Consider the following 17,757-nt stretch of genomic DNA (forward strand, 5'->3'; position numbering starts at 1 on the left):
CGAATGTGCCTCGTATAAGCAGAAATATTAATGTTGCCAGCAATCGAACTACACTAGTGATCCGTTCAAAGCATATTCTACATATTCTTACTGCCTTCTTAGAGCATTATAAATATTCCTAGTTTTCCAACTACATTCGAACTGCTTTTGACAGATAATACAGTCGAAAGTGCACTCATCATTCAAGCGCATTCTGAGTATTCCAGCGGTACTCTTACAATAATTAAGGTCAATTTGAAATTTTTCCCCGAATGTGGAACGAATTTTAAAAATTCTTCGTTCAGGCTCATTCTTCTTTATTCCTGCTGATTCCGAATAAGTGTGACGGGGGTATTAGTAGGATACAAGAACAAGAAAAAAATTGGCTTTTAAGGAAAAGAAGCACTATATTTGTAATGGAATTCCTAAATTTTCCAGCTTAAGATATTCTTCAAAAACTCATAATATGTCAAGTCAAATTTTAAATAATTTATCCTAAAATCTTGGTTCTTCTATTATTCTCGCACTTCCTTTATTTTGCATAATGGACTAAGCTACCGAGCTATCTGAGATGCGGCATTTGAATCTTTTATACTTTTTGGGTACATTCTTTCACTTGTCAAAATTGTTTACGATTTTTAAATAAAAAGGTCAACATATAACCTCCTGCATAAATGATATCATGATACATAAACCCAGATCCCTGTCTTAGGATCAATTTTTGTATAAATGATAAAATCCCATTGATAAAATCTTACAGAATAGGAGCAATTTTCAAAATGCACATACAAAGGCACAGGGATGCCTTTCGCATGCCACGCATCAAGGATAGGTGAAGGTCGTTCAGAAAAATACTCACTGGCACTAGTTTAAATCGGTCAGACTCAGCATTGTTCTCAGGTTAGTTTTCATTACATTTGAATAAAATTTTCAACTTTCAGCAGTATCAAGGTCGAGAAATTTCACTGTTTGACAGAGGTATCGAGAAACGTCATTTTTTTCGTTTTTTTTTTTCGTTGACTGTTGAATTCGTGAGTAGTGTGACTATTCTAGAGATAACACATTCTTGAAACTTTGAAATTTTAAACCTAAGATGATATTTTAACTCATATCTGAAAATGATAAAAATTTAGGCTGGCAACTTTTTTCCTCGCAGTATAGTCCCACCCCCTACAAGATGCATTTTTTGGTTCATTTTTTTCCCGAAGTCCAAAAATAGTGTCCGTATTTCATTAATAATAAATGGCCATTTGGGTAATCCTTTGAAACCACTGGTAAGAGCGCATGCTTATCTACGTGGTTTTAAAAAATGGCTGCACATTGAGACCGTTTTTGATTTTAATAGAGCTTTATTTGTAAGGTATGTTTTTCAGGTCGGCCATCGCAAATGCTGCGAAACGGCGCTACTTCGTGACGCGGACTCACTGAAAAGTTTCAGATAACCGCCATGACATAACGTTTTTCAGCCAGTTGCCATCTGACTGAAAAAGGGGCTATGGTTATCTCTTTCATATTTCTCCCTCCATCATTATCCATAATTTTCCATATTACCGACCGGATGGCTTTGTGGTTAGAGTGTACGCCTCCGGAGCGGGAGGACGTGAGTTCAGACCCGTCCGGGGACCTACCAGTTCTTTGTAAACGGTACCTGCTGTCTCCCCGCTTGGCACTCACCACTGAGGAGTTGAAGCAGGGGCCTAGTCTGGCAGAGGAGAAATGTTATGTTTGCTAGCTTTGAGCGCCTAATGCGGCCGGGCTGTATCCTCAGCAGGGAGGCGATTACTTAAAACAGATTTTGATTCAAATGATAATAATAAAAAAAACAAATGAATACATAAAGTTTATTTATATGTATAACGTCAACCTTGGGGTTGCAGTATTTCAATGAAGATTATTATACAGATTAATTTTGACAAACTTCTACATCAGTTGTGTCAAACAAAGTAAATTCTTCAGAATACACTAGGATGTTTTCATGTTTTTTATTACAGAGAATTGCGAGTTTATTGCTGAGTTCAATAAAGAAGAACATTGGTAGGTACTTATGTATGTTAAGTGAGTTAAGTAAATGGTAATTTGTAGAGCTTTATAGAAAATAAAAGATAGAGATACACTGTTTTCAATATCGTGCAGTTTTCTGAGACAATGTGGTAAAATGAAATATTAATTGGCGATTTGCTAACTGCTTCAAATTGCGATTTGTATTTAAAACTCTTGTCCACTGTTGGTCTAAAAATGATGCATTGAAACAAGTGTATTTTTAATATATATGCTCCTTAAATTGCTCTCTTTTTCAATGCCCCTGCTTAACTATATTTGAACACCACAATTAGTTTTCGTGAGTGAAATGTAATTTTCCAAATTCTTTTTAATTGAAGTCAGTCTGGATCCAAAAAAGATAAAAATAAGATAGAATCACGACCCATGAATGTGTCTTAACCAAATATATTACATACCGGTACACAAGTTCATTTCACTACTTACTTTAGTCAAAACTCAACACTGCCCGCTCGACCATGATGAAGTATCCTTCTGTACTAATGCTGGATGTCTCTTGACGGCACAACACAATGTCTCCCATTTTAGAAGAGAAAATAATGACAAAATATTATAGGCCTACATCGTAAAATATTGTCATAGTTAAGACTGCATTTAGGTGTTGCGTTGTTCTGATATTACTGAAACGATTCACTACTTCCATTTATGTTATTAGTCTTAGCTGTGGTATGGCATATGTAAAGCTTGAAGAGGATGAACACTTTTGTCATGTCAGTCTTAGGGCTAGGATTTCTATCGACCGTTACGGGTCGAAAATAACAAAGTTTGTTGTATATGTATGCTATGGAAACCAGGTTACTAAAGTTTTCAAAAAAAAAAAAGGAAGATTATTTTAAGTGTTTAAAAATAGAACGGATAAGAGCTGCGTTTGATAGCTGGCAGGTATAGCAAGGGGTATAGTTTTAGCATCAATCAGTACATGATCCCATCCCTGTGAATCCGGCAAAATGGGACGTTTTTACAAGCTTAACTAAAACCAGCTCCATTCATGCTTGGAAAAAGGAAAAAAAAAGATGTCTAAGATTTATGTATTTGAAAGATGTGTGAGAGGTCTTGTCCATGGATTGGTTAATTATAATTATTGTTTAGATAGACACGTTCATTTGGCACCCACGCCCGTTTATCCCTTCAATTTTCTCCCAAACTACAAATATTTTTTGACAACTGACATGCCTTAGCAATACCTTAGTGCAGTGGGATAGTGGCAGTAGTTTGATTTTGGCTATTACTGTTAAAATTATATTTTGAAGTTATTTTCTAGCCTTCGGCAATTTTCGTAAAACTTGAGCATATAAGAAAAGTATTGTTATTAACAGTACGTAAGGTAGCAGGATTTGGTGGCCCAGTGGTCCAGTTATTTATGTAATGAGTGTCAGCAAATGTGTTTGTAATTTAACAGAAATATGTTTATGTTTCTGTGCAACACCAGGAAGCACCATAACAACAAGGTGAATATATATTCAAAGTAGTTGCATTTATTGATTTCATTTGAAATGTTGGACGTTCTTCCCAAACAGGTTGTGCAAATTTAACTTAAAAGTGTTTAGTAAGCCAGATATACATATTCATTCACTTACATATCTTGTTTTTAAATCTTGAAATTATACAACTATTTATTTTTATTTCAGCATACCTATATCGGACAATGCCCAAGGATCATGGTAAATAAAACTTTTATTAATATACTAACCCTTCTTTTTAGGAGTTTGTTGATATCAGTGGTAGTTACATTGAGCACGCGATAATAAGGCAAAATAGAGTGCCTAAATAGTTCACCAAATGTAATGGAAGATTTTAAGGCTTAAGGCGTGTCATCATTAGTGAACATAAATATGCAGAATCAATTTAACATTATGTCATGAATCATTCTGTGAAGAACAACTCAGTTAGCTGGTGCACTTGGGCAGGATGCTACTGCATCTACAATTTCTTCCTTTTTGAAATTTATAAAACATGTGTTTATATTCCAGTGCTCCACCTGCAAAATGCACCATAACAACAAGGTAAATATGTATTCATAGTAGTTGCATGTATTGATTTCATTTGAAAGGTTAGGCGTCCTTAAGGGTAGTTTTTGCATATATAAGTATGTGAGCCCAACTCTGTGGAAATCTGTGAAAAGGGAATCGTTTTACAATCCTTATTTAAAACGCGTTTATGTAAGCTTAATACTTTCTTCCTATATGGAAAATGAAAAAACGATCTATGTATTTAAAAGGGGTAAAACAGGTCTTGTCCATGGGTTGGTTAAGTGTCTCTCGTGTTTTTATTATATATAGATGTGTTCACTTGGCACCCACGCCTGTTTATTCTTAAACTTTCTTCCTTTTTGTAATTTATAAAACCTGTATTTATATTCCAGTGCTCCACCTGCAAAAAGCAACATAACAACAAGGTAAATATATATTCATATTAGTTTATTGATTTCATTTGAAAGGTAAGGCGTCCTTCCCATAAAAGTTTTAAAATTAAGTGTTTAGCCAGATGTACGTATTCATTCACAAACATATTTTTAAGAATTTATGCAAAAAGTGTTTTTATTTCAGCAAGCATGTATCAGACAACACCCCAGGAGTATTGTAAATAAAACTTTTATTAATATACTCCCCTTTTTTAAGTTTGTTGATATAGATGGTAGTTACATTAAACATGCGATAATAAGGCAAAATAGACTGCATATAAATAGTTCCCCAAATGTTATGCATCGTTTGGAAAAAATAAGGCTTAGCATGCCATCATCTGTGAACATAAATATGCAGAATCTAACTGAAATTTTATCTTGGGTCATACAGCGAAGAACATATTACATATTCAGTTAATTGGTACACTTGAGCAGGATACTATTTTAGCTTCCGCACTTATCAAGCACTGTTTGGTCACAGCCATACGTAAGTTCTGTCAGGGAGGATCGGCACTTTTTCTGATTATATCTGAGGGCAAGATGAAATCGCAGTTGCCTCAAATGATGTTTATTGTATAAAAACTGAGCCACATTCGTTCACTTATTTTGTAACCTTCTTTCAGTGATTTCCATGTTTCGAACGCTGTGTGGGGTAAGTTCACCATCAAGACAAAATATTTGAAGCTCTTTAATGAAAACGTGTACGTAATGATAAATAAATTAGAACAGAATGCAATTGAAACTTCCATCTGTTATTTCAAACCTGAACTACATTCATAATATCGAAATGAATAAAGTAAAACAGTGCAATTCCTAAATAGTTTGTGCAATTGTTGCTTTTTTTCTTTTTACCAGCTATCCTTGTGTTAGAAATTATTATTTGTATTGGTGTGGGGGTGATTATATACAAATGTAAGTAGACATTATTATCCTAACCAACGTTAATACAACACTGTTTGATCCAACATATCTTAATTAATTTAATATTCCTTTGTGACTAAACTATGATTCACCACTGAAGATTTATAATCCGTTTTAAAACACTTAACTGCTGTTACTTTTTCTTATAAGTTCAAAGTGTAAGTTCATATTTTATTCATTGTAAAATATGCATCCACTTTTAGTGAGTATGCTTAACCTTATATGCCATCATCACCACAATTGATATTATTGCTGTTTATATTTCTATTACAATGTAGACCCAAAAAAGATATTATTTTTCATCGCCGCGCGCTTCCCTTGGACCTTGCGCACCACACTCTTTTCTTTTACAATCTTTTTGTCGGAGATGGTGGGTGGGTCCCAAAGCAGTGTCAGTGCAGTGCGGCACTGGCGGTATGAACCGATGGAAAATAACCTGTTTGTCATCGGGAAACATTTCTGAACTCATATAGTAAATGAAATTTAAATTTAAATTTAAATTTCATATTGACATCCGCACTATCCTGCTATGGTACATATACGTCACCAGCATGTAGTTGACAAACTTGCCCGAGGCCAGGTTTTATGACACGATTATATAAATACATGCACAGCTTTCAAAATTGATATACATTACATGTACATATTTAGAGTATACACAGCTGCACGGATTGCTTTATTTAGTTATCAGTACAGGTTTAGCATCCTCTACACCTTGCCGGCGTAGTAAAAACGGGGTAAATCATTCAAAACATTAGTATTGCCAGGTTAGGAGTGTAGATAAGGCATTTGTATCTGAAATTCACTGTATTCAGCTATTTGAAATTTATCTGTCCTTCGGGGAGACCCGGCAGCTTTGAGGCGTCACTTTTGCTGAAAGGATGAGTGCGAATAACCATTGGCAAAGTGCCCATCGTCAAAATTTAAAGATAATTTGCTATTATAAAGTTTATGCATATATTTGTTGCATGGGAAAAATATTATTTGGTTTGAGGTATCTTAACTTAGTTTTTTTAATAAGTTATATGTGGGGGGAGGGGGGGTAGCCGGATTTACCTGTTGTATGCAGTCAGAGCAACTTGTTTCAGCATTTATATTACATAAACGATTTTTTTCTAATGAAACTTGTTTTGTGGTGTAAAAAAGAGTTATATGTTAAATAATTGTGGTGTGGCACAAGTAAATGGGAAAGTAATTATTGTTTCTTTAATCCTAGAGAAGAGAGGGAGGGGTGGTATATTACGGTATTTTCTCACAGAAGCCATCACTGATTTCACTTAACTGTATAAAAGTCTAGTTACTAGAAAAACTTGTTTCAGCGTATTTATTAATTTAATATAACTTTTCTCACAGACCAGCATTTGTTGGTTTAAATAATTGTATTTGATTCTAGGACAATTCCCCCCGGACAATTCCCCCCGGACTATTCTCCCCGGACAACTCCCCCCCGGACAATTCCCCCCCAGGACAATTCCCCCCGGACGATTCCCCCCCAAGAAATATCTATTTATACACAAATATACTGTAAAAAGTGTAAAGTTTAAAACATTTCATCCATTTTATTAATATTTTTAGTGTGATAATACAACTTTATCATAAAACAAATTATTTTATAGCAAATTCCTTTTTCATTTCGTACTAGTACAGAAAGTTTTATTACACATCTAATCTAAGTATAACCACCTATCCTTCAGGTAAAGGTTGGGTAAAAAGATAAACAGGTAAACAGATATTTTTATGAATATTTTATTGTGGTGGGTAGTGAGTAGGTGGGTAGTGGTCAAGCAATTAAAAGTGACAAATAATCAAAGGGATATCTGGATAAGTGAGAAAATCTGTTTAACCCACCTCTACCTAGAGATGCACCTTGATTCAAGACTTAATCAAGGGGTGGGGGGAGAGTAATTAAGCAATTTTAATTTAACTTTTAAAAAAGTAACAGTTAATTTATAAAAGGGTTACCTGGATGAGTGAGATCATCTGTTTACCCCACTTTAACTAGAGATGTACTTTGATCAGATTTTTGATAAAATTTTCTGTACTTGTACTACATGAAAATAACTTGTTTAATTTAATGAATATTATCTACCCTCGAGCTGCATTATCAAACTGAGAAATATTCATGAAATGGATGAAAAGATTTGAACTTTGTACTCTTTACTTTATATTTTGTATATAAATATATATACTTTCGGGGAGAATCGTCCGGGGGGGAATTGTCCTGGGGGGGAATTGTCCGGGGGGGAATTGTCCGGGGGGAATAGTCCGGGGGGGGATTGTCCGGGGGGAATTGTCCTGATACCTTGTATTTTAACCAATACACATTTTGTACAAGGCTCTAAGGAATAGTAAAACATGCTGAAAGCAAAAGGCTGTTACAGTACGTAACAACAACAAAATAAATCATGTGTAAAAGCACTCTAAACAGATATTTGGAATGTTTCCATAAACCATAAAATAAACAAGGAATAAATTGTATCAAAATAATGATAAGGTATAACTAAAAACTAAATAAAAATATAGTACACACCAGTACACATAATTACAGTTATGGCCAATAATCTGTATGACAATGAAATTAAGTCACATAAAAAGTACTTCATATTTGATTATGTATGTGATAAAGACCTTGTATAGAATGCAATGCAAGAGTTATTTTATACAAAATACAGTATATAAATATGAGTATAAAAATGTATAATGAAACAATGGATATTTAATCAGATGTGCTGTCCGAAACACTTTTTGTCTCGCTTATACTGTCACCACTTGATTTTGGTAAATGTGAGGTATCCAAACAGCCTTCTCCACAACATAATTTTCGATTGTATCCCTGCCTCACACATCTAGCCACCAGTACACATTATGGATTCAGACCTCCCATAGAAAAACTAGACCCATCAGTGGCTGGTACTGGCAGTGTAAAGCTCGTTCCAAGACAGTTGGAAGTTGTGCACATATCACTTCAGTCCTGTGGTATATGGGGTTTGCCATGAGGCAGGGATACAATCGAAAATTATGTTGTGGAGAAGGCTGTTTGGATACCTCACATTTACCACTGATTTCAAACTGGCCATCTAGCAGATGCTCATCAGTATATTGGCTAGCTTGCTTTATCTGGTAAACTTCTGGTATTGATTATAGGCTGGTGGTCTCTTGTATGGACTGTTTACCAAGTCAATAGGGTTTCACTGATTTCCTTGACAAATAAAGTCATTCATAGCATTTTGGTGAAAAAAAAGAAGAAAAAAACTCTGCAAAGCTACTATGAATAGTGCTGGTGTGGAAGATTAGGTAATAAGTAACAAAACTAGGGTGTGTGTGATGGAGCCTATTATTTTACTTTTTATGCAAAATAGACATAAAAGGGGACATTTACACAACAATTTTGGTTGTACAAAATGTACTTTTATGCCCATTAGAGGGGGTTGGGTCAAGCCACCCTTGTGTGTAGAGATCTATTACAGCATATGGGTCTCTATGTAAAGTAGGAGCCACCATAATGTACACACACTGGACAAAAGAAGTGTCACCCCCTAACTCAGAGTAACAAAAGTAGGCAGATCTTGGGTACTTATAATGCCTGGTCTACTTTTAATGTGACTAATGAGTATAAAACCGCTGTACCATGGGATTGTATTGTTGGTCTTGTACATGTACAGCAAATGTTATTCCTGTCTTCCTCCAATATGGCAAGATACAGGCAATTATCTAACGGTTATAGGTGCAAGTTATTAACCTGAAGAGGCGGAATATAAGCAATGTCAGTATATCGATACAATTGAAATGTTTAGTCAGAAGCGTGCAGAGGGTCTGGTCTCGGTATAGAAACACTGGATCAAGAGACAAATTGCCTCTGATGGGTCGTCCAAGAAAAACTACTGGCCGTGAAGACCGACGACTGATTTTGATGTCCAAGTTGTCAAAGTTCGACACTGCTTGTCAGTTGACAACACAGTGGAAAAAATTTCACACATAAGAATCTGTCTGTGAAAATTGCTAGGCGTCGGTTACATGCTCATAGAGTGTACAGCAGGGTAGCAAGACTGAAACCTCTTATATCGTTACAAAACAGGCAACGTAGAGTGAACTAGGGTCAATAGAATCTAGAACTGGACAGTCTATGACAATTGGTCCTATATATTTTTTTTCTGATGAGTGTCGCTTTGGTCTGACCTCTGATGACAGACGGGTACGATGCTGGCGAACTGCTGGTAAAGCATTTGAACCACATGTACTTAATTTTCGAGCCCGGAGCAGCATATTCATCATGGTGTGGGACTGCATCAGCATCCATGGCGTGGGCGAATTGATAGTGGTTGATGAAACATAAATCACTAGAAACATATCGATGTTTTGGAGTCAGGCTTGCTACCATCTATTACTAACATTTTGGACAAATGCCCGTCTAACCAGCAGAGAAACTCTGTTATATTCAGTGTTTCATGCTTGGGCCAGCATAAGCCCTGAATGCATCAGACAATTATATGAATCCTTGCTTCGTATACTGGCACCTATTATTAGGTCACGTGGCAATGCCACTAAGTACTAATTTTGGACATGAAACTGCATATTTTGGTAGAATGTATATTTTGTTCTGATTTTGTTATTTTTTTGGAAATTAGATGTTCATAAAATGATACCAGGAGCATATTATTCGACAGTCATTTATCTCCCCCATAGTATTGGCTCAGTAGGGGTGACACTTCTTTTGTCCAGTGTGTGTACATCTGCTATTATGATAATTAATATAACTTCGAATACCTAAAGCACATTTTACATTTAATCTTTCTTAATCCTAAGAAATAAGAATGAAAGTAAGATGTACTTTCTGTATTTGGACTCTATTTCCTATCCATATTTCCCCTTTTATTTATTTATTTATTTATTTATTTTATTATTATTATTATTTTTTTTTTTTGATAGCATGCATTACATGATAACTACTTTTCTTTTTTTGGTTGTAATTGAAAAAAAATATTGACTCTAACCCCTATTTTCCATTCAAAGACCTACATTTTATTTTGAGTTGTTCTTTTTGTACATAAGTTTCATTGTATCTGCCTAGCCATCCTATGTAAGCATGTAGCAGCTACCTCACATGGCCGCCTGCTAGCATATGGACTGAAAATGACCCTATTTAGTTTGAGCCCAACCCTCAGACGAGCTGATTTTCACGTATATCTCTCCTCATATTCATGTCTTTTCAACCGTGAATAATTAGCTTTTCTGAAGTCATTAGCTTGTCTTGTCTCAAGTCATTGTAAGATTCTTCTTTCAATCAGCACTACATGTACAAATAAAGCAATCAAAATATTGATCGCAAACAATGATTGGCCACATATTGCCTTACCTTTTTACATGGGCACCTTCTGTACCCAATTACAAAATTTCACAGTTGTCACACTACTATAACTAAAGATATGTAGCATTGCAACTCAGACCCCCCCTAAAACACACATTTTCATGAATTTTTGACAAGGTCATTTTGACATTATTTTTTTATATTTCAAATTCAATAAAAATATTTTTTTAAGTGGATCATAAAAGTGTAAGACCCCAACTTTAATTTGGCAACAATTTTTTTCCATTCATTCACAATTTATTTTTTATGTACAAAAGTGGGCACTTTTACCCCCTTATTCGCACTCATCCTTTGCAGCACTAAATCTGGGACTCTCTTTTAGGCACGCACTGCCGTATTTATTCAGTAAACACTGGTACTCGGCCTCACTTTGCTTAAGTTCTTTGCGGAAAGCATAGCATTCAAGATCGATTATACAAGTTGCGCCTCGCTGGAAATGTTTTTCGTTCCCGCCACCTTCCCTGTCTCCTCCTTCATGCAGTTATTCACAAATGATAATTATGGATTTAGCACATGTCTGCCGTTATTTCTTTTGTATTTTTCAGTGTCCCTCAAACGCCCAAGCCCAGCACCTTCACCACCACCACCAGCTTCGGTGACTCTTTCTTCGGCGGATATTCAGCAGGTCCTTCACGCGGTCACTAGTTTAAACAATAGGATGGATGGAATGGAGGCTTCTCTGACTTGGCTACGCACTACTTTTTCGGCATTCCGGCCATCTTCTTCTGCGGACTCAGGTAGGGTGTCCCCACTTCCCTCAACTTCTAGACACCAGACTAAATCTATCCCTTTGCACGCCCAGGTAGACACTAAACTTAAAGATAAGATTTGGGGGAATCAGTTTATTGAGTTGGCGCTTGTTTTACAAAACCAATCGACTTTGTTGCCCCAACCCGGTGATCCCCTCTCCTTAGCCATGGAGACACATAATGGCCTGTTAACCCTGGTAGTTTCTCAGGGTAGAAAACCTCAGATCTCTTACCTGAGTCAGTTTACTACGGTTTTTTATTCTTTTACGTCTGTATACACATTGAAGTAGTCTCATGAGTTTAACTTGTTAAAATATGTGCAGAGGACATTAACATTTTGGCAGGTCTTAGGGGGAACTGGCTTGCGTACGGCTGCACCTTTAGGGGTAACAAGGAGAGGTCAGATGACCCCTGGCAAGATATTAATTGGGACTTGTGAAATAGGACACTTCTGAACTCTTGCCTTCATTTTAGCCCTCAGTACCACCCCAGAGCTTTGCCTAGAAACACGAAGCACAGGCAGCCCTTTCGTCAGTACTTCCCAGCAAGAGTCAGCTTCTTAGTTTCATTCAGGGGGGGGGGGGGGGGGGGCTTACTCACTGACTACTTGACAGTTTAGCAACCAGGAACCTCTTATGATTGGCATATTACCCAAGAAAACCAAATACTGTAGTTCCCCATAGCATAACTATGAGAAATAACAAAGGACGCCGTTTTATTTACCCAGAAAATGATATTTTTATGGACATTTTAAATATTCGATTTGCTGCAGCTCAAGCTTTTGCCTCACAAAAAGACGGGTACGGGTCCATATTCTTTTAATGTTTCGATTCACATATTGTTTTGAAAAGTGCATTATGTTATTTTAAATGGTATTGTATTTTGATATACATTTTCTTTTCATGTCTTTAAATAGACTGCCACTTGAAATGTCTGGCATCAGTGCGCTGTGTGAGTACCATTCACATTTCCCTGATACATTGTGTATAAAGTAATTATAATAACTTTTTCAGATCGGGAAGTAGATTTACACCCAACACTCAGGGACACCCAAGTATGAAGATACAGACACACGGCACTGGTAAAAATGAGACATTCTCAGCAAAATAAATCAAGTTTAAAAGACAAAATGTCCAATAAACATTAAGGTAGCTTATGGCATGAGAAAAAGTGTCTGGTACAAATACATTGTTGCTAAAAACGCTAAAAGCAGCATTTTTAAAAACTGAGATAGGTCTTTATTTCTCTTTTGATAATTTCTGCCGGGTATGAGACAACCTGCAACCGGTGAATATGTAACCCAATATAGTTATTTAAGAGCATATCCAAATAGTTAATTATATTATAGTTTTAACATGGAACTTTAATAATGTTTTCCCATGCATATACTGCTATCAAAATACATACCTAGGGATGTTATATGACCATGGCGATATGATGATCACTGAAGCCTGTCCATTTAGCCAAGCTTCAGTGAAGATCGAGGGTAACCTCGAGCCGCTACCCAAAAATGTCTCGCTTCACTCGACATTTCTGCGTAGCGTCTCTCGGAGAACTCGGATTTAACCTCGATGTAGTCTAGAATTTCACGACTACATCTTGGTTAAATCAGTCGCGGTCTCTTAAATGCTGAAAGCCAAAGACAGTGATTATGTGACCTTCTTGGCATCAAGAGAATAGTGACGTTGCTTACGTTATATACCTACCAGTAGACAAATTTAAAATCTCTCACACTCTTAAAAAATTAGCATAAACTTTTCACGTTTAACAATTATTATTTATCATTTTATTACACTAAGTCATGTCACATGGGTATGGTTTGAAAACGGGAATTAGTTTACATTTAAGCCACACGTGTATACAAATTATCTGTAAATCCATAACTTTTTAACGAGGGTTGTATTATTATTTACCTTTTGTTTTTACGCTGTTCATTCTTCCTCTTTATCAGATATATCAGTAAAAATCAAATGTATTCCCCCTTTGAATTTGTAATTACATACAGCACATGAATGCTCTGAATACCAGCACATGTATATTCCGAAACTGCCTCGTAGTAAAAAATGTCACCAAAACGTAGAATTATTACACCTGTGGACTTGAAATAAACATCCGTTTGATTTTGACTATATTCCGTAACCGCCTCGTCGTCAGAAATAATAATTAAAAAATAGAATTTATACTCCCCTGAACTTATAATAAACATCCGTCGCTTTTGACTATATTCCAAAATTGCCTCGTTGTCAGAAATATCACCAACAAGTACATTTCTTTCTCCTTTGCACTTGTGAAAAATAAGTTTGACTATATTCCGGTCCGACGCTCCTTTTTTATCAGAAATGTCACTAAAAAGTAGAGGTTTTGCCTTGGGACCTTTTTTCCGCAGCAGTCCCAGCTAGGTGTGGCTCAGCTGAGACGCGCATGGTCAGTGTCAACGGTTGATTAAATACTTTTCAAGTAAATGAACGTCCACGACAAGTATTTAACCAAAATTGACCAAATTGGTCAGACATTACGTAAGAATTTGGCGGGAGGTGACCAGCGCACGTGGACGAGTTTATTTCATATAACATCTCTAGAGCATGATATAGGGTCACTTTATTCGGTTTTAGGGGTGTTTTAGGATGAAATGATTGTATTTTTTCTCGGTATGTATGTCAAATAATACACTGTCACCCTCTCGCGATATATGCCATGAACACCTCTCGCTGACGCTCGAGGTGTTATGGCATATATCGCTCGGGTGACAGTGTATTATCTCACACATAATATCTTTTCAAATTCTGAATTGTCACAAATTATCTCAAATGTACTTCAAACAAAAAAAAAATGAGAAAGAATCACACAGAGGTATATATTCTACTTGCCTTTAAGCCGGGGTCACACTGCGCTTGCAACCTTTTGGCAACCTCTTTGCAACCTCAGTCGCAAGGAGGTTGCCCTAGGTTTTAAAGTGGTCGCATAAGGTTGCTAACAGGTCGCCTGCGATCGTTGATACATGAAGGCCATATTTTGTGAACCGACAACCAGTGCGACTAAAGATGAAAAATATCGGTATCCTACAGGTTACCTGTCGGTCTCCACTTGGTTGCCTTACTATTTGTAACTGCACGGTCGATTGACAGTATTTAGTCGACTGGTCGTTTACAAGTTTTTTACCAGTCGCAAGTAGTCTGAAGCAGGTCGCTAGAAAGTTGCAGTTGTAACTACGCGGTCGATTGACAGTCTTTAGTCTCTTGGTCGCTAACAGGTATTCTACCGATTGCAGGCATTCGGTGGTGGTCTATTTGGACAAAGACGTTTTTCATAATTTGTCATGTATGCCTCCTAAATATCAACATCATAAATTATAATATTTTAGAAAAAGAAAAGATAAATTGCATTTGTTGGCAAATATTTATTCTAATTGCCAGGGCTTTCATATACCACGTATTTCAAACTTAGGCCACACTTTTTTATTTTTATGGATGACATCCTCTGGGTACCCCAAAATCGGTGCGCGAGGGCGAAAAATAAAACCGTCCAAAAAAAAAAAATACTGCTTAAGTAAAGGAATGCTGTCAGTACACAGCTGGAAACACAAATTTTACCACAGTAACACGTATCAAACGAACAATATGTCTTTATCCATGCTCTAAAAATATTAAAGCATTGTGAATACTTCGTAGAAATGTAAAAAAGTCATGAATAGATATACTTCATATTACCAAATCTATTTAAGGTTATTTCATGAATTCAGTTGGTATAGCAATCAATAAAACAAATATGATGGCTGACGGGGAGGAGTACGTGGTTTGCTGAGCTGCGGGAATTTGCCATCGGATCAAGGGATGCACGAACCAGAAAAAAGTACGGGGTGAGTGACAGTATCGTGAAGACACCGTGCATCGATGGAAATATTTGATTCAAACTATACTTTGTGAAAAGACCGTTTTTTCGGGCTTTTTAGAATTGATGATATTCGATGACCTTAGTTGCATACGCTGAGAACTGCTTACAAACTCATGCGAACACTTCGCAATACCGAGATATTTGATGACCTTAGTTGCATACGCTGAGAACTGCTTACAAACTCATGCGAACACTTCGCAATACCGAGAAAGCCCAATAGCCCTGTTAACCACAATTACAATAGCCATCTTACAAGTAGTCATTACGATCGTGATCCAACTATTCAAATATGAGTGTAACCAGCAAGGCGAAAGGCCGTGACGCGACGCACTCGGAATCAAGAACAAAACGCCTCTTTTCTGAACTTTCCAACTCTAGTGGGGAAGAGTCGCCTCTCATCATGAAAGAATTAACGGACATCAGAACTGAATTAAAGAAAACAATAAAAAGTGAAGTGGGAGAAGTAAAATGTATGGTAGAAGAATTGATGAAAAATATGACGGAAATGATAGAGTCGAGGCTACTAGAGTTGGAGAAGAAATTTGATGAAAAGTATGGGATTTTGAAAGATGGATATGACCATTTAACCGTTGAAAATGAACTACTGAAAAAAAAAATACACGAAAATAAAAAGGAAATTGCAAAGTTAACAAAAATGGCGGAAGAGGCGTGCCAAATGTCGAAAGCAGCACAAATCAAAGCGAACTATAATGAACAGTACTCGCGTAAAAACAATATTAAAATTTATGGAGTTAAGAGATGAAAACACGACCAATACAGTGGCAAAACTACTCCAACAAGAAGTGGATGTCAAGGTGAACATGGATGAGCTTTTAGCAGTCCACAGAATACCAGGCAAACAGGGCCAAGAGAGACCGATTCTAGTGAAGGTGAAAAATAACGACGTGAAGGCGCGTATTATGAAAAAACGATCAGCTGTGAAGAAGTCCGGAAAAGGAATCAAATTTGCAGACGATGTGACGAAATTAAATATCGAACTTCTACACAGGCTGAATGAAAATGAGTCAATTGAACAAGCCTGGTTTTTCAACGGGAACGTTTATGGAAAAGCAAAGAATAGCGAGACCAAGATTAAATTTGATATATTTGACATAATAGACGAAAAGATAAAGAAAAGAAAATAAACAAGATGTCATTTATTCGGTGTATTGAACTTACTATAAATATATGCTAATGCATCGTATTGACCGATGGACACTGGTTTTTCTAGCTGGTAATTGAGTCAGTCATGAAGAATATTGTGTGTAAGTGTAACCTCTATGTGGCGTGTAATGTTGTATGTATGTTTAAGTGTATGGATGTGGGAGCATACTGGACTCGAATACAAGAGACGATAATTTATTGCAGTAAAACTTGTTTCATAAGAAATCACTATTTACACCAGATAAGGTACTACCAGTATAATAACCATTACCTATTGCTAATTATTGAACATGGCGAGTATTAAAATAGGGTGCATGAACTGCAGGGGGTTGAGCTCAGATCAAGTAAAAAGGAGAGACTTTTTTGACAAGTGTAGGAAAAAATATGACGTAGCCCTGCTAATAGATACACACAGTGAGAAAAATGCCGAAGATATGTGGAGAAATGAATGGGGTGGAAATGTAATTTTTAGTTCATTCTCTTCAAAAAGCAGGGGAGTAATGGTGCTTCTCCGAAATTTGTTTCAATATAAAATACACAGTAAGATATTAGACCCTGAGGGGAACTTTGTCATCATGGACATAACTGTACAAGAAACGCGCCTTTCGCTCGCGGCAATTTATGGACCTAACAGTGATTCACCGGAATTTTTCAAAAACATCGAACGGAAACTAAGCACACTTGGAAATACTACGATTATTATCGCCGGTGACTGGAATGTTCCGCTTGATTACGTAAGGGACACGCGAAATTACATGAATAAAAATAATGAAAAGTCTAATAAAACTGTCCAATCACTAATGAATACTTTTGATTTGATTGATGCATGGAGAGAGCAACACCCTTACGAAAACAAATATACGTGGCATGGCCCTCATCACAAACAAAGTCGCCTAGACTATTTTCTTATCTTGGCCGACTTACAGCAATACTTAGTTGATTCTGACATTGATTTAGCATACCGCTCTGACCATTCACCAATATCAATAGAATTTAGATTTATTAATCAGAAAAGAGGCAAAGGGACGTGGAAATTAAATAATAGTCTATTGGGAGACCCAAACTACATCTTGCTAGTAAAAGAAACGATTACACAAGTCTTAAATGACTATAGAACAGAAAACACTGCTGAATATCCAGAAACTTTGTATAGTATAAATGATCACTTGCTTTGGGAGATGTTGAAACTCAAAATAAGAGGCAACTCGATTCGATATTCCACACAGAAA

At 36.4% G+C, this 17,757-nt stretch overlaps 1 protein-coding gene across 2 annotated transcripts in view; it reads left to right on the forward strand.

Moving 5' to 3' along the window:
- Window positions 1-17,417, forward strand: part of LOC106165076 (uncharacterized) — a 35,709-nt gene extending 18,292 nt beyond the window's left edge. The window contains exons 6-13 of one of the 2 annotated variants that reach the window (XM_086995029.1): window positions 1,971-2,013; window positions 3,666-3,698; window positions 4,008-4,040; window positions 4,400-4,432; window positions 5,062-5,090; window positions 5,294-5,350; window positions 11,270-11,461; window positions 12,487-17,417. In XM_086995029.1, the coding sequence (XP_086851155.1) occupies window positions 1,971-2,013; window positions 3,666-3,698; window positions 4,008-4,040; window positions 4,400-4,432; window positions 5,062-5,090; window positions 5,294-5,350; window positions 11,270-11,461; window positions 12,487-12,533 (467 nt within the window). In that variant the 3' untranslated portion in view covers window positions 12,534-17,417. The remainder of the gene's footprint in view (window positions 1-1,970; window positions 2,014-3,665; window positions 3,699-4,007; window positions 4,041-4,399; window positions 4,433-5,061; window positions 5,091-5,293; window positions 5,351-11,269; window positions 11,462-12,486) is intronic. The other variant, XM_086995030.1, reaches the window with a different exon arrangement.
- Window positions 17,418-17,757: the final 340 nt, after the last annotated feature.

The sequence above is a fragment of the Lingula anatina genome, chromosome 9 (genome assembly GCF_051362555.1).
Source record: "Lingula anatina isolate TDL-2025a chromosome 9, LinAna3.0, whole genome shotgun sequence".
NCBI lineage: Eukaryota > Metazoa > Brachiopoda > Lingulata > Lingulida > Lingulidae > Lingula > Lingula anatina.